Below are 12,294 nucleotides of genomic sequence, written 5' to 3'. Positions count from 1 at the left end.
AACCAGATATATGAGCCTTAAAAATTAAACCTGGGACTAATAAAGCTGACTGCTAAGATTCCTTATAAATTTGGTAGTTTGCAAGTCTTTTCTGAACAACTTAGTAAGACTAACGTTGTTCTAAGGTTGAATTTTGGAACAAAGAAAGAATTTATGAAAGTCCAGTGTGGCCTCTCACTTTCCATTTCTGGGATGTTCTAGCACCTCTTTGAACAGCTGAGAAGATGGTTACAACATAATGCCAAGCAATAATGACTCTAAATAACATAGTTGGGAAAGAACTGTGGAAAGTATCATCTCCCTTAATTTTGTCCAGTTTCTTATAAAGAACGCATTTCAGTAACCAATTTCTTTCATACAGCCAATGGTTGCAGCAAGTTAAGCAGAGCACAGCTGTCTCATTGCCCTGTGCCAGCTTTGCTTGGAGATGAACTTCCTGTGCTGGATTGATTCCCTTTAGGACCCTGTGTGATGTGGTGTCTGAATAAGGACCCCTCAGAACTTATTCTTATCAGTTACATAGAAGGAACACAGCTTTTATATTCGTTATTTCTGATGACCTGTAATAATGTCAAATGACCTACTGAATTGATTTTTAATAATAAATTACATGATTATATCTAGAGTTCATTGTGAGTGTACTGAAGGGATTTTTATTTGAAAATGAAAATGTGCTTATTTTATGGCCTGCTGGAGGGGTGAAATGCAGTGTGAAGCCCCGTGACTTTTCTGTTGTCCCCTTGAATACTTTTCTTGCAATGTTCTTGTTCTAGAGTTAATGACTAAATATAAACTATTTTTCAAGCATCTCTTAGAAATGGCTGGTGATGCATCCTCAAAACTGGTCTCTACAAAGCAATGTAATGGTGTAAACTATGTGTCACAGGATGACAGGCTGTTCCTTGGTTTCTTAGTTGAGTGACAATTAGCAAATGTAAGCCAGGCTATTTCAGACTAAAACCTGGAAAGGATTGTATTGATTCTTTAGTATATGAGATATGGACTGCATCTTGGTTTGTGACTTTCTCAAATGGAGTCCTTTAGATCTGAGACTACACAGAAGGGAGAGGAAGGAGGCCACTCACTCATCTAAGCGTTCCACATTGCAGAACTGAGAACCACCACTTCTGTGCCACCTGTAGAATGGTGATGAAATATTGCTCTTTATTTTGTTAAAGCTAAAATTCACAATGACTTTATGTCGCTTATCTTTCAGTAATGGATTTATCGACCCTACCTACATGGTTTAGGAGGAAAATGCTAGAATTTTCTGAGCTGTCTTATTTCCTACTCAACACTTGTAACACTAGGAAAGGATTATTTGCGTGTTTTGTTTGATTTTGTTTGTTTGTTTGTCATTGAAATGATTGGTCCAGGACAGAGACAAAATAAAGCTGTATTAAACAAGAGAATGGATAGATAGCTTCAGATTACCTGCCAGGCACCACTCTTTTTCAGTCTGTTTATAGTTTCAGTCTGTTTCAGTGAGTTCATGACCATAAAGACCAAAACTCAAAGATGTTTTCATTTTAGAAAACATAGTCTGCTGGATTAAAATTTAAATCAAAGGTGTCAGGATCAAACGTAAGACTTTTTCAACTATGTGTCTTTTTCCTTGATGAATAGAAATCTCTAACTAACTAGCATGCCCTTGTGCCAATATCTACATCATACTTCATTTTGTCACATCTTTGGGTCTCCTCCCCCTGGATGTTCACTCATCTGCAGAAGAGACCATGGCCAACAGCATGGCTGCTTAGGCTGTCTTAACTCTTTCTTAGTCTGGCTGAGTTGATTTTTGTCTTAGGAAATAGAAGATGTGATCTGATCAATCTAACAAGCTCGTTTTCTGCAACATAACACTAAAATTTACATTTCTTCCAGAGACTCCTTTCTCCTGCCTCCCTCCTTTCCTGGTGCTTTTCATCTTTTATGGTGGCAGAGCATAGCTGCTCAGTCCCGAAAGCTGCTGCTTAGCACACAACGATCAATACCATTAGTCCAAAGAATGAGATGTTTGCCTCCAGGCTCAGCCACGCGCATTGCCCCATGTTTTGAGCCTCAATAAATGAGACTGGTTTTTTTCCTTGAACATTTTTATTTTCAAAATATTTATCTATGTTCCCAGATAACTTGAGTTCCTTTAAATTCTGCAAACCTTGTTCTTTATGGTTTAATATGTCAAATGAACATGTTTTTCTTCCTATTGTGCTGTGAAGTTTTCCCAAGTTTCAGGTGGTCATCACTGATTTTGTAGCTCTGGCAGATCCTGAAGCAAAGCAGTTACATTGAAGTTAGAAGACACAAGAGCAGACCCTCTCTTCTCTCACTGACTAGTGCTTGTCCTTCCTCACGTGTCAGTGGCCTTATCTCTCAGCAGCCTGGGATCAGTAGTTCTCAAAGCTGACAGTCACATGGGCACTTGAATCATTTGAGCAGCTTTTAAGTGTGTGCACACAGGTGTATGTGCATGTTGGCCTGCCTGTCAGTCATATCTGAACCATCATTTAAATATACTTTATGAGGGGTAGGTTAGGGATTTGTGTGTTGATACTTGTTCCTCGTTTCTCTGAGTTACTCTAAGCATGTACCAGGGGTGAGAGATCTTAAAAGCTGTTAACCTGCCTCTGAAGTTCTAGGATTATAATCTGGTCTTTCTAGATAGAAAGCTTATGCACATTTATTCTATAGACCTATATACAGTTTCAAGCTTCATATTGAAGGAGCAACTAGGAGTCTGTGGTTCAGATGTTAAGAATCCCAGAGTCTAAGATCGGAGCAAGTACTAGACTTGTAGAAATCACTAAAGGGCAAGTGCACTCAAAGCTTTCAGTGCAGTGTGCTGCGTTACATGAAAACAGTGTACCATCCCAGATCTACTTTGAAGTCTTTTAGATAGAGTTGTAAAGCTTTCCTTCGTGTTTATTTGTTTTCTCTGGTGAGGGGGTGTTGCACCTGTGTCACAGTGAATTCGTGGAGCTGAGGTGTTGGATCTCTCCTTCCAACATGCGAGTTTCAGACACCAAGTTCAGGTCATCAGACTTGGTGACAGGGGCCTTTACCCGCTAAGCCACTTGCCATCCCAATATTTGTTGTTATTTTCCAACTAAGGAATGGAGCATTTTGTCAGCCACCATATGGTTGCTGGGAATTGAACTCAGGACCTCTAGAAGAGCAGTCAGTGCTCTTAACCACTGAGCCATCACTCCAGCCCCAGGAATGGAGTATTTTGAAATGTGGCTAGTGATAAATAGAAATAAAAACCACCTTCTTGCCTCATAAAATAAAAGGTCAGGATTTTATGCTTCTTTCCCCCCTCTGGCTGATTATCTAAAAATAATTTGTGTGGGTTTGGCATCTATAAGGCTCCTTTTCCTCTCTTCATAATTTATGTGTGCTCCCTCCACCTGCTCTTGGGAAGCTTCCGAAATTACAAGTGCAAAGCACAGTCAGAAGCATGCTAATCCTGTGTACTAGGCAGAGAGCACAGTCAGAAGCATGCTAATCCTATGTATTAGGCAGAGAGCACAGTTAGAAGAAGCATGTTAATCCTGTGTACTAGGCAGAGAGGCATGCACAGTCAGAAGCAAGCTAATCTTGTATACTAGGCAGAGAGACGCAGGGAGAAACATGCTAGTCCTGTATGCTGGGCAAGGCACAGGGAGAAGTCTTACTAGATGACCCACACAGAGGTTGGACACCCTTAGTAAATAGGATCTCACAGGTCTAACATGGCTCCTTAGTTGTCAGAAGAGTCATAATGCTATTTGCATGCGCCCTTCCCCCAAATACTCATGACTGGAAAGTGGTGCTGCTGTTTGGAAAGATTTCTATCACTTCTCTATTGGAGAAACTGGAATTAGACACAATTACATATGTATCTTCCAGGGTATCCCTTGAGGCAGCTCTAGCAAATTTTGTTTTGAAAGCAAGTGAGACTAGAGATAAAATTAGGTGGTGGCAGTGAGATACAGTGGTGATTTCAGTTAGACATAGTGTCTACTTTGGATGTTAGATATGAAGGAAGAAACCACCCAATGGGCAATGACCTTAAACATTCAGGAAACCAGGGTGATGATGCCTTCAAGAACAGTGTTAACCTGTTGAACCACATCTCTTTTCCAGAACCCATCCCTTCCTGGCAGCAAGAGAATGTAGAATCTGATGAAGCTCGCCTCTCCCCACAGGCTGGGCGCCTGATTCACCAGCTTCTGGATGAGGACAGTGACCCCATGCTGTCCCCCAGGTTCTATTCCTATGGGCAGAGCAGGCAGTACCTGGATGACACAGAAGTACCTCCTTCTCCCCCCAATTCCCATTCTTTCATGAGGTATGTTCTGTGTTCCTAATAAGCAACTGTACCAGACCCTTAGCATCAGAATAGAGAGAATGACACTGATGGCTAGCCCAATTAGTAAAAAAATTAAGTTGTGTTATTTGTGGGGAGCCAAACCTAACATTCTCCATCCTAGTTTGCAGGCTGTGTTGGAGTTTCCACTTGAGCTGTGGCCCAACTGTGGATCTCATTTTGAATTCCAGTTAGCACCTCCTTCCTAAAGTCAAATTTAGGCTTGGAGTCCATCTCAGGTTCTTTTGGTATTGTTAGTGGAAGTGAGAGAAACACAGACTTATTTATTTAATAAGTGGCATATACAGAATTCAGACGCACTCAGCAAATGCACCTATCCCTTGGTTTTTATCAGAGGGGAGGGGATGTTTTCACTCCTCTGGACCATATACTCTCTTATCCTAAAGGACATCCCCATAGTTATTGGTCATTCGGGGGGCAGCTAATCCAGACCATGCTCTTTGCAGGCGGCGAAGCTCCTCGCTTGGATCCTACGATGATGAGCAAGAGGACCTGACGCCCGTGCAGCTCACCAGAAGGATCCAGACCCTTAAAAAGAAGATTCGGAAGTTTGAGGATAGGTTTGAAGAAGAGAGGAAATACAGAGTGAGTTCTCCATAGGATCTCCTCACCCCATATACCCTTCAGCTTGTAGAGTTGTAGGTCTCAACCTGTGGGTCTCGTAACAGATACACTACAAATCTGATATTTACATTATATTTCGTAACAGTAGCAAAGTTATAGTTATGACATAACAAAATAATTTTATGGTTGAGGGGTCACCATAAGATGAGGAGCTGTATTAAAGGGTCACAGCATTAGGAAGGTTGAGAAGCACTGATTAAGGGGATACCAGAAGCCAATTAAAGAAGAGAATTTTACTTGTTGGACAAAAATTTGATTGAAGATTATCTTCTCCAGTTTCCTCTATGCTGGTTTTTTTTTTTTTCCATTGTTGGCTGGGTCTTAGTTTCCCAAGCCAGTGGCAAGAAGGCATTTTACATGGTAGCTGCGATATCAGCCATGAACTCTTCCACTTCCTGCTTCATTAGCTGAAACATAAAAATAACAGAAAAGGGGATGTGGACCCCACAGATGTCCATGATCATAAGGATCCAGTATTTTGCCCTTAAGAAAATTGGCATGAGTATCACAGATAAGCAGTAAAATATTTCCTCTAGGGGACTGGAGAGATGGCTCAGTGGTTAAGAGCACCATCTGTTCTTCCAAAGGACCTGGGTTCAATTCCCAGTGCCCACACGGCAGCTTACAACTGTCTGTAACTCCAGTTCAAGGGATCTGGTACACTCACACCAATACACATAAACTAAAGTTAAATATATCATTTTAAAAAATATTTACTCTAGACTTTCTTTCCCCAGCCCTCCCACAGTGACAAGGCAGCCAACCCTGAGGTTCTGAAGTGGACAAATGACTTGGCCAAATTCCGGAAACAGCTTAAAGGTAAGTAAAGTTGTGAACTTACTGACTAGCTTGTGTGCAATAAACCAGGAGCCAAGTCCCTTGTGTCCTGCTGAGTGTCACCAGAGTGTCACCATCTGAGCTTCCCAGGCCCAGAGACACTTCCCAGTTCATCCAGTTCTTTTGGGAGCTCCATCCCAAGACTTTGGAGAGTCTTGTATCACAGGACAATCAGATTAGATATGAAATAAATTCCTCAATATATCTGTATTTCTGCAGACTCCTAGAAAGACGGTTTCATGTTAGTACTTCTACCCATTTATTCTAAAGTTTCACTTGCTGGAGTGTTAGAAGGGATTTCCTCAGAGACAAATCTGAAAGGGCTAGGCCCCTTCCCCTTGAACAGCTTTTTGTATTTAGGGATAGTCACAGAAACAACTAGACGAAACGAAAATGGAGTATGCAGTAGATTGGATGAAAAGCAGTGGGTCAGTGTCTGATTTTAGATCAGCATATCTGTATGCACCTCTATATGCCCTTGAAATGTTTCTGCCCACTTCTGACATCAGATCCTAGGCTAAGGTGAAAGTCAGGTGCTAAAAGCTAGCACTTTCCCAGGAATTCGAGTTTGGGGAATATTTTTGAAGATCTAGAAATAGTCTATTACAGTTTGGTTTATGTAATGGTCCAAGGAATTCCATTTACACTATAATTCAGTTCTCTCTGGGAAAAAGAAAAGGACATGACTAAGTAGTTATTGACAGGACAAATAAATCTGGGTTCAGCATACCTCAGTCTCATGTATCTATGTTTACAAATCTAATTGCCTAGAAACAAAATTAAAGATCTCTGAAGAGGACCTCACCCCCAGGACACGGCAACGAAGCAATACACTCCCCAAGAGTTTCGGTTCCCAGCTAGAAAAAGAAGATGAGAAGAAGCAAGAACTGGTGGACAAAGCCATCAGGCCCAGCGTTGAAGCTACACTGGAAGGGATACTAAGGAAGCTCCAAGAGAAGCGAATGGAATCCAGCTGTCCTGAGGACATTAAGGTGGGATGCCTTTAGAGAGCCTGAGGGAATTCCCCTCAGTTCAGTCAACACAGTAAAAGCACAGGCCATGCTTTGGTGTTGATACCTTTGCCACTTAGCTTTCCAGCCAGGAGACACACTGCTCTGCTGTCTCCTAGCATTACACTAAGCCCGGTGAAAAGGGGGAAGAGGGCAAGGAATATGAACCCCTCCAAACACAATGATACCTTTTAAAGCTTCCCACACATGTAGAGAGGCCTATGAAAGGGGCAGTGTTTTAGCTGTAGATACTTTGGTTTCTGACTACTGATTGAAAGCAGATCGCTCTGTTGACTCTGTTGTAAAATGAACTTATTGAAATTAATAGATGACTTTGACCCTCTGAGTAGAGGATGGCATACAAACCTTTAGGAGTGTGTGGCCTGTAGCTGCAGTGTTTCTGGGTCCATTAAGCTCAACATATATCTTCAGTGTTTCTTTCTTGCCACGTGGGTGTTCCAAGTAGCGCTGTCATCTGCACTGTGTGCTCTGGTGAGAGGTCATGAGGCTGTCATTGCTATGCGAACTATGAACAGAGCATCTTAAGCTTGACTACATAAAGAAGTTGGGATGTGCACAAATGGTTTCCTCATGTTCCCTTTCTTACTACAGGATATGACCAAGGACCAGATTGCTAATGAGAAAGTGGCTCTGCAAAAAGCCCTGCTCTACTACGAAAGTATCCACGGGCGGCCGGTATGTGTTACATCAAACTGTCTCATTGGAGCCAGTTGTCTGGTTTTGGAAAGGTTCTACAATTTAGTTTTCCTCCAGGAACTAGGGTCCCTAATACATGCTTTATTTTCTAGTACAAGAAAGGAAGCTTAATGTATATTCACAGCATATCTCAGTGGTATGAAGGCATGACCAATAGACCTTGATCATAACTGAGTTCCAACAAAAGTTAGTCTGCAACTAAACTTGCTAGTGTCCTATTGAAAGAGAAGAGAAGTAAAGGGGAGGGGAGATCTTGTATAGAGTTCATAAATTAATAAAGTGGGGAAACCTCCTGCCCAAGTCTGTCCCCATAAGCTATAGTTGACTCTAGCCTTCCACAGGCATAGTATAAAAGGACTACGCTTGAATGATGGATCATTAAACAGTCACTCTGCACTTCAGGACACAGCCAGCATTTATAAAGGACTTCTAGTAGTTTGTAGAATCCATGCTATGAAGTGCAAAATGTAGCTGTGCCTTCTTATCAAACTAGTAAGCACCTGAGGTGGTTTGGTATTTGACAAGCACGTGTTGGGCATTTCTTGATGGCTTTCGGGAAGCCTGTAGTAAGACAGGGTGCTTTCTGCACTTGAGGAATCTACCCATTCTGGCTACCTATTACTCTTCTTGTCTCCTGTTCAGATAATTGGCAAGAAAAAAAAATGTCACCAAAACAGCAATTGCTACAGGCAGGTATAAGGAAACATGAAATGAAGACTCACCAATTTTTATAAAGCCCCCCCCCCAAATACAGGGCTTTCCCACTGTGTTGTAACTACTTATTTAACAAATTAATGGGCTGAATTTAATCCTTTCTTATAAATGATATGCTCTTCAATGTAGAAGCTCCCAGAAGGAGATATAAAACGCCTTTTAAATAAGACACAGTATGAAACGGGGTTCTTTGGGGCTAGGCAAACACTCCTCCATAGAACTATCACTCCGATCATAGGTTTTGTGGGGTGAGGATTCTGGGTATTGTTTACCTAATAGTGAGCCCAATTCTCAGTGGCTGCACAAACCCTGTCATATAGTTTAAGCTCAGAGAAAAGTCACAAATGGCTTCCTTTAGTCCTTCCTCCCTCCTCCCCCCCCCCTCTCTATTTCTCTCGTCTTTGAAAAATTTTGCCCCTGGTGCTGATTCATTTTCCTGGACTGTTCCTGCAATGGAAAAGTACTAGAACTCTGGGATAATGTTCATATGTCAGCCAAGTTTTGTTTCAGATTTTTTTTTAAGGCACTGAACCAAATAGTAAGTGCTCCAGAGTTCAAAGATTGTGAAATTTGGTCTTTCTGTACTGGAGTATTCAGGATTGGGAGAGGCAGAGCTGAACTGTTGTGAACAGAGAGGAGCCCCTTTGCCACAGAAGCTTGGGATTCTAAGTGTAGACTGTGTGGCCACCAGGGTGCTGCTGTGACCCTGTTTCCCCCTTTGCACAGTTCTTCCCTTCACATGGGTTCTACTTGGAATATGGACAGACTCCTTCTAGGCTTCCTGGCCTGTGCCTCCCTCCTGAGAGAGCCATGTTCCAAGTGATCAGACTTCACTGCTGGCTCCCTGGGTTGTTGTGTGGTGGAGGTTTGGGGTTTGTTGTTGTGTTTTTATTTTTTGGTTTTGGATTTTTGGTTTTGGGGTGTGTGTGTGTGTGTGTGTGTGTGTGTGTGTGTGTGTGTGTGTGTGTGTCTTTAAGTTGGGAAGATTTTTTTTAAATCTGTACTTTGCTACATGGTGCACACAATGTGTGCTTCAGAACTGTGAGGACTCAGCTTGGCAGACCTGGGGCTGCTTAAGTTACCACTTGAACTCTTGGTACTTGGTTGATAGATATCTGTGATGAGTTGCTATGGCAGTAAAAAGAGATTAGAGACACACAGAGACGCTCAGACATATATTGATGTGTAAGCTCAGAACAGGAAGTAAATAGCAGCTTTGGGCAGCATAGTAAATGACAGGTCTCACTGCCACTACAATCACGTGTTCTCCCTCCTGCTTGTTTGACAATAGATGATTATGGTAGGACAAAGAGTGTGCTCTTTTTACCTGTGTGTTATTAAGACTACAAAGTATTAGTCCTTTGTCTTGCCTTATTCCCTCTCAGACAGATCAAGATTTAAGCATCTCACAGGGGAGAGAACAAATTGAGAAACAGATATCAATGTCATTTGTCGCCAATCTCAGGTCTTTCTGCCTTTCTATAAGACACAATGCTCTAACCTCCTCAGGAGAAAAGCAAACTTCCCTTGATAGATAGCCAGTCTGAAAATCAAACTAAACTTTTTTTTGGAACTGTACTATAATTAACCCCAAACCATAAAATCTATTAGACAAAAAAAAATCATATACTGCCAATAATAAGCTATCATTCCAAGTCTCTTTATCTCATGAACTAAATGTTCAGAACTCATGAGTTTTTCTAATTCTGCAGATTCCAATTTAACAGCCATTGACCATCATAGCTAAACAGTCATGTGCTACACAGTTCTCAACCAAGCTGTTTGCTTTAATCGAGCATTCCGTACACAGACATGTGTGACATACTATAACAAGTGGGCTCATCATTCTCTTCGAGCTACTATCAAAGTGTATTTTCTTCGACAATAGTGTTGAAAGTCTTTAAAAATGTCACAGAAAGAACATGACAAATAGTTGAAGGCCCCCATATCACCATTCATAATATATCACCATTCGTAATAAACGTGCAGGGGGAGAGAATAGGTTGCCTGACCTGTGCTTCTGGCTTCTTCTTTCCCATGCTGGCACATTTTAGTTTTGTGTTTCAAAACCATGTTGACTAGCACAGCATTAAGTATAGCCAAGTTCACGTTTAAATTACACATTCACTTATAAACACTCTCCTCTGGTTAGCTGTTGCCTTGGATTTTCTGATCTTTACACAAACATTCTACTATTCTTAACTTATAAAAGAGTTGCCATTTTTCTAAATTAATGGGCCCAGAGTGCAGCATTTCAAATAACCCATCATCACACAGCCAGGTCCAGCTTCATTCAGGTCTGATGTTTCTGTGAATAGAAAGAAACCTGGGCTGGGAGTCAGTACATCCACTTCTCATCTAAGCTCTCTTGCCTTGGGAAATCGCTACTCTCTCAGTGTTTTAGCCCCTAAAGAATAAGGCTTATCTAGCTCTTGGAGTCTATGGCTTTAATTTTTTTCTTTATCATCAAAGTAAATGTCACTGGGTTTGTCATTCCTTTACATCCAGGTAACATCAATCAAACTGAAGAAAAGTTTCACTGGAGGCTAAGAGGAAAAAACCTCATGATATAAAGGCAGACACTCAGGGTTGTCTAGTCTTGGCTTTATGATTTCTACCCAGGATTTGCCTCTATTTAATATGAATAATTATTGGATAGTGCTCCCTTCTTCAGTTTTAAAATAGTATCTCACTATTTTATTTTGAGTAATCAAAAGCGGGGTGGTAAGTGACAGCAGAAGCGTCTCTGTGTCACAGTGAAGACCACAGTAGGGATGATCTTCCTGTCTCATGTATATGGGGGGGTTTGTTTGTTTGTTTGTTTTGTTTTGAGACAGGGTTTCACTAGGGAACCCTGGATATTGCTATGTTGACCAGGCTGGCCTTGAACTCAAAAAGGTCTACCTGCCTCCACCTCGCCTCTGCCACTGCCTCGAGTTCTGGGATATAAAGGCATCTAAAAAAAATACATCAATAAGAACCCCATTTCTTAAGCCATTCAGTACTCCCAATTAAAAGTAAGGTTTTGAAGGAGGGGAGAAAGGGTTTTGGAGAGATAGTATATACATGTTTGGCTGAAGGTAGTTTTCAAGTAACTATGAATCAACTACTTTCTAAACTAAGTTCTTCAGCTTAATCATCAGAAAGTGTCACCCAGAGGACTCTGATAGTTTGTTTGTTCAGTATATACATGTTTAGAATGTGGTGAATGAGCCATAAATTCATGTGCCAAATGGCTCACCAGAATGCCCTTACCAGCAGCCAGAACTGGCATATTAGCTATTATAAGAGTGTGGTAGTAATAGTAATATATTTGTTTCATGTGAAATGACTTCTGAGTCACCTTGCTGTCCCAACAGCCATTTTTAATGAAGTAACCAATTGTAAATGAAGTGATCATCCTTAAAATCCCATTTCGTATGACACATCCTAGAAGCAGAAGCATTCCAGTCATCCTTAGAACTACTATAATGGAAATGAATGGAAAGATCATTATTCATGCCAACAGCAGAAGGCAGTGCCCTATTAGCTTGTAAAAGTTATCCAAAGTAATTTACAGTTGATCATGTTGAGAAAGGCAGAGGCCAAAGCCAGACAGGACAACGTATTTGTATAATCCAGAACTGTCTTTGAAAGTGAATCTTCCAAAAACTTTGAGAGAAATGGTAAAACCACATATCTTACACCATTTGCTACCTGAGAAATTCTTGCTTTCTTGTTCATGGAATGGGAATGGAGTACAGAAGCCCAACAACCCGTCTAAAAAGATACTTTACCTTATTGTGCACTAAGGTGGCCAAAGGAAATACATGCATACCTATCTGTGGGACTTACCTAGATAGGTTTGAAATATTCATTCTCTAACATTGCAAATATGTATAGAATGTTTGCATTGGATGAGGTACTCAGGATATGAAAATATAAGCCCCTGAGTTCAACAGGTTATATTGTAAATCAGAAGATATATATGTGAATATTTATGATACAATGTAAAAGTGTTTGAAATCACAAAGCATTATAAAC

At 41.0% G+C, this 12,294-nt stretch overlaps 1 protein-coding gene across 6 annotated transcripts in view; it reads left to right on the top strand.

Moving 5' to 3' along the window:
- Positions 1-12,294, top strand: part of Fam13a (family with sequence similarity 13, member A) — a 92,291-nt gene that overhangs the window by 65,331 nt on the left and 14,666 nt on the right. For all 6 annotated transcript variants that reach the window (XM_087658130.1, XM_087658128.1, XM_087658127.1 and 3 more), the window contains 5 exon segments: positions 4,126-4,330; positions 4,816-4,954; positions 5,731-5,812; positions 6,602-6,822; positions 7,453-7,536. In XM_087658130.1, the coding sequence (XP_087514256.1) occupies positions 4,126-4,330; positions 4,816-4,954; positions 5,731-5,812; positions 6,602-6,822; positions 7,453-7,536 (731 nt within the window).

Source organism: Rattus norvegicus, chromosome 4, assembly GCF_021556685.1.
Source record: "Rattus norvegicus strain SHRSP/BbbUtx chromosome 4, alternate assembly SHRSP_T2T, whole genome shotgun sequence".
Classification (NCBI taxonomy): domain Eukaryota; kingdom Metazoa; phylum Chordata; class Mammalia; order Rodentia; family Muridae; genus Rattus; species Rattus norvegicus.
This window is presented reverse-complemented; position numbering and strand designations above follow the sequence as displayed.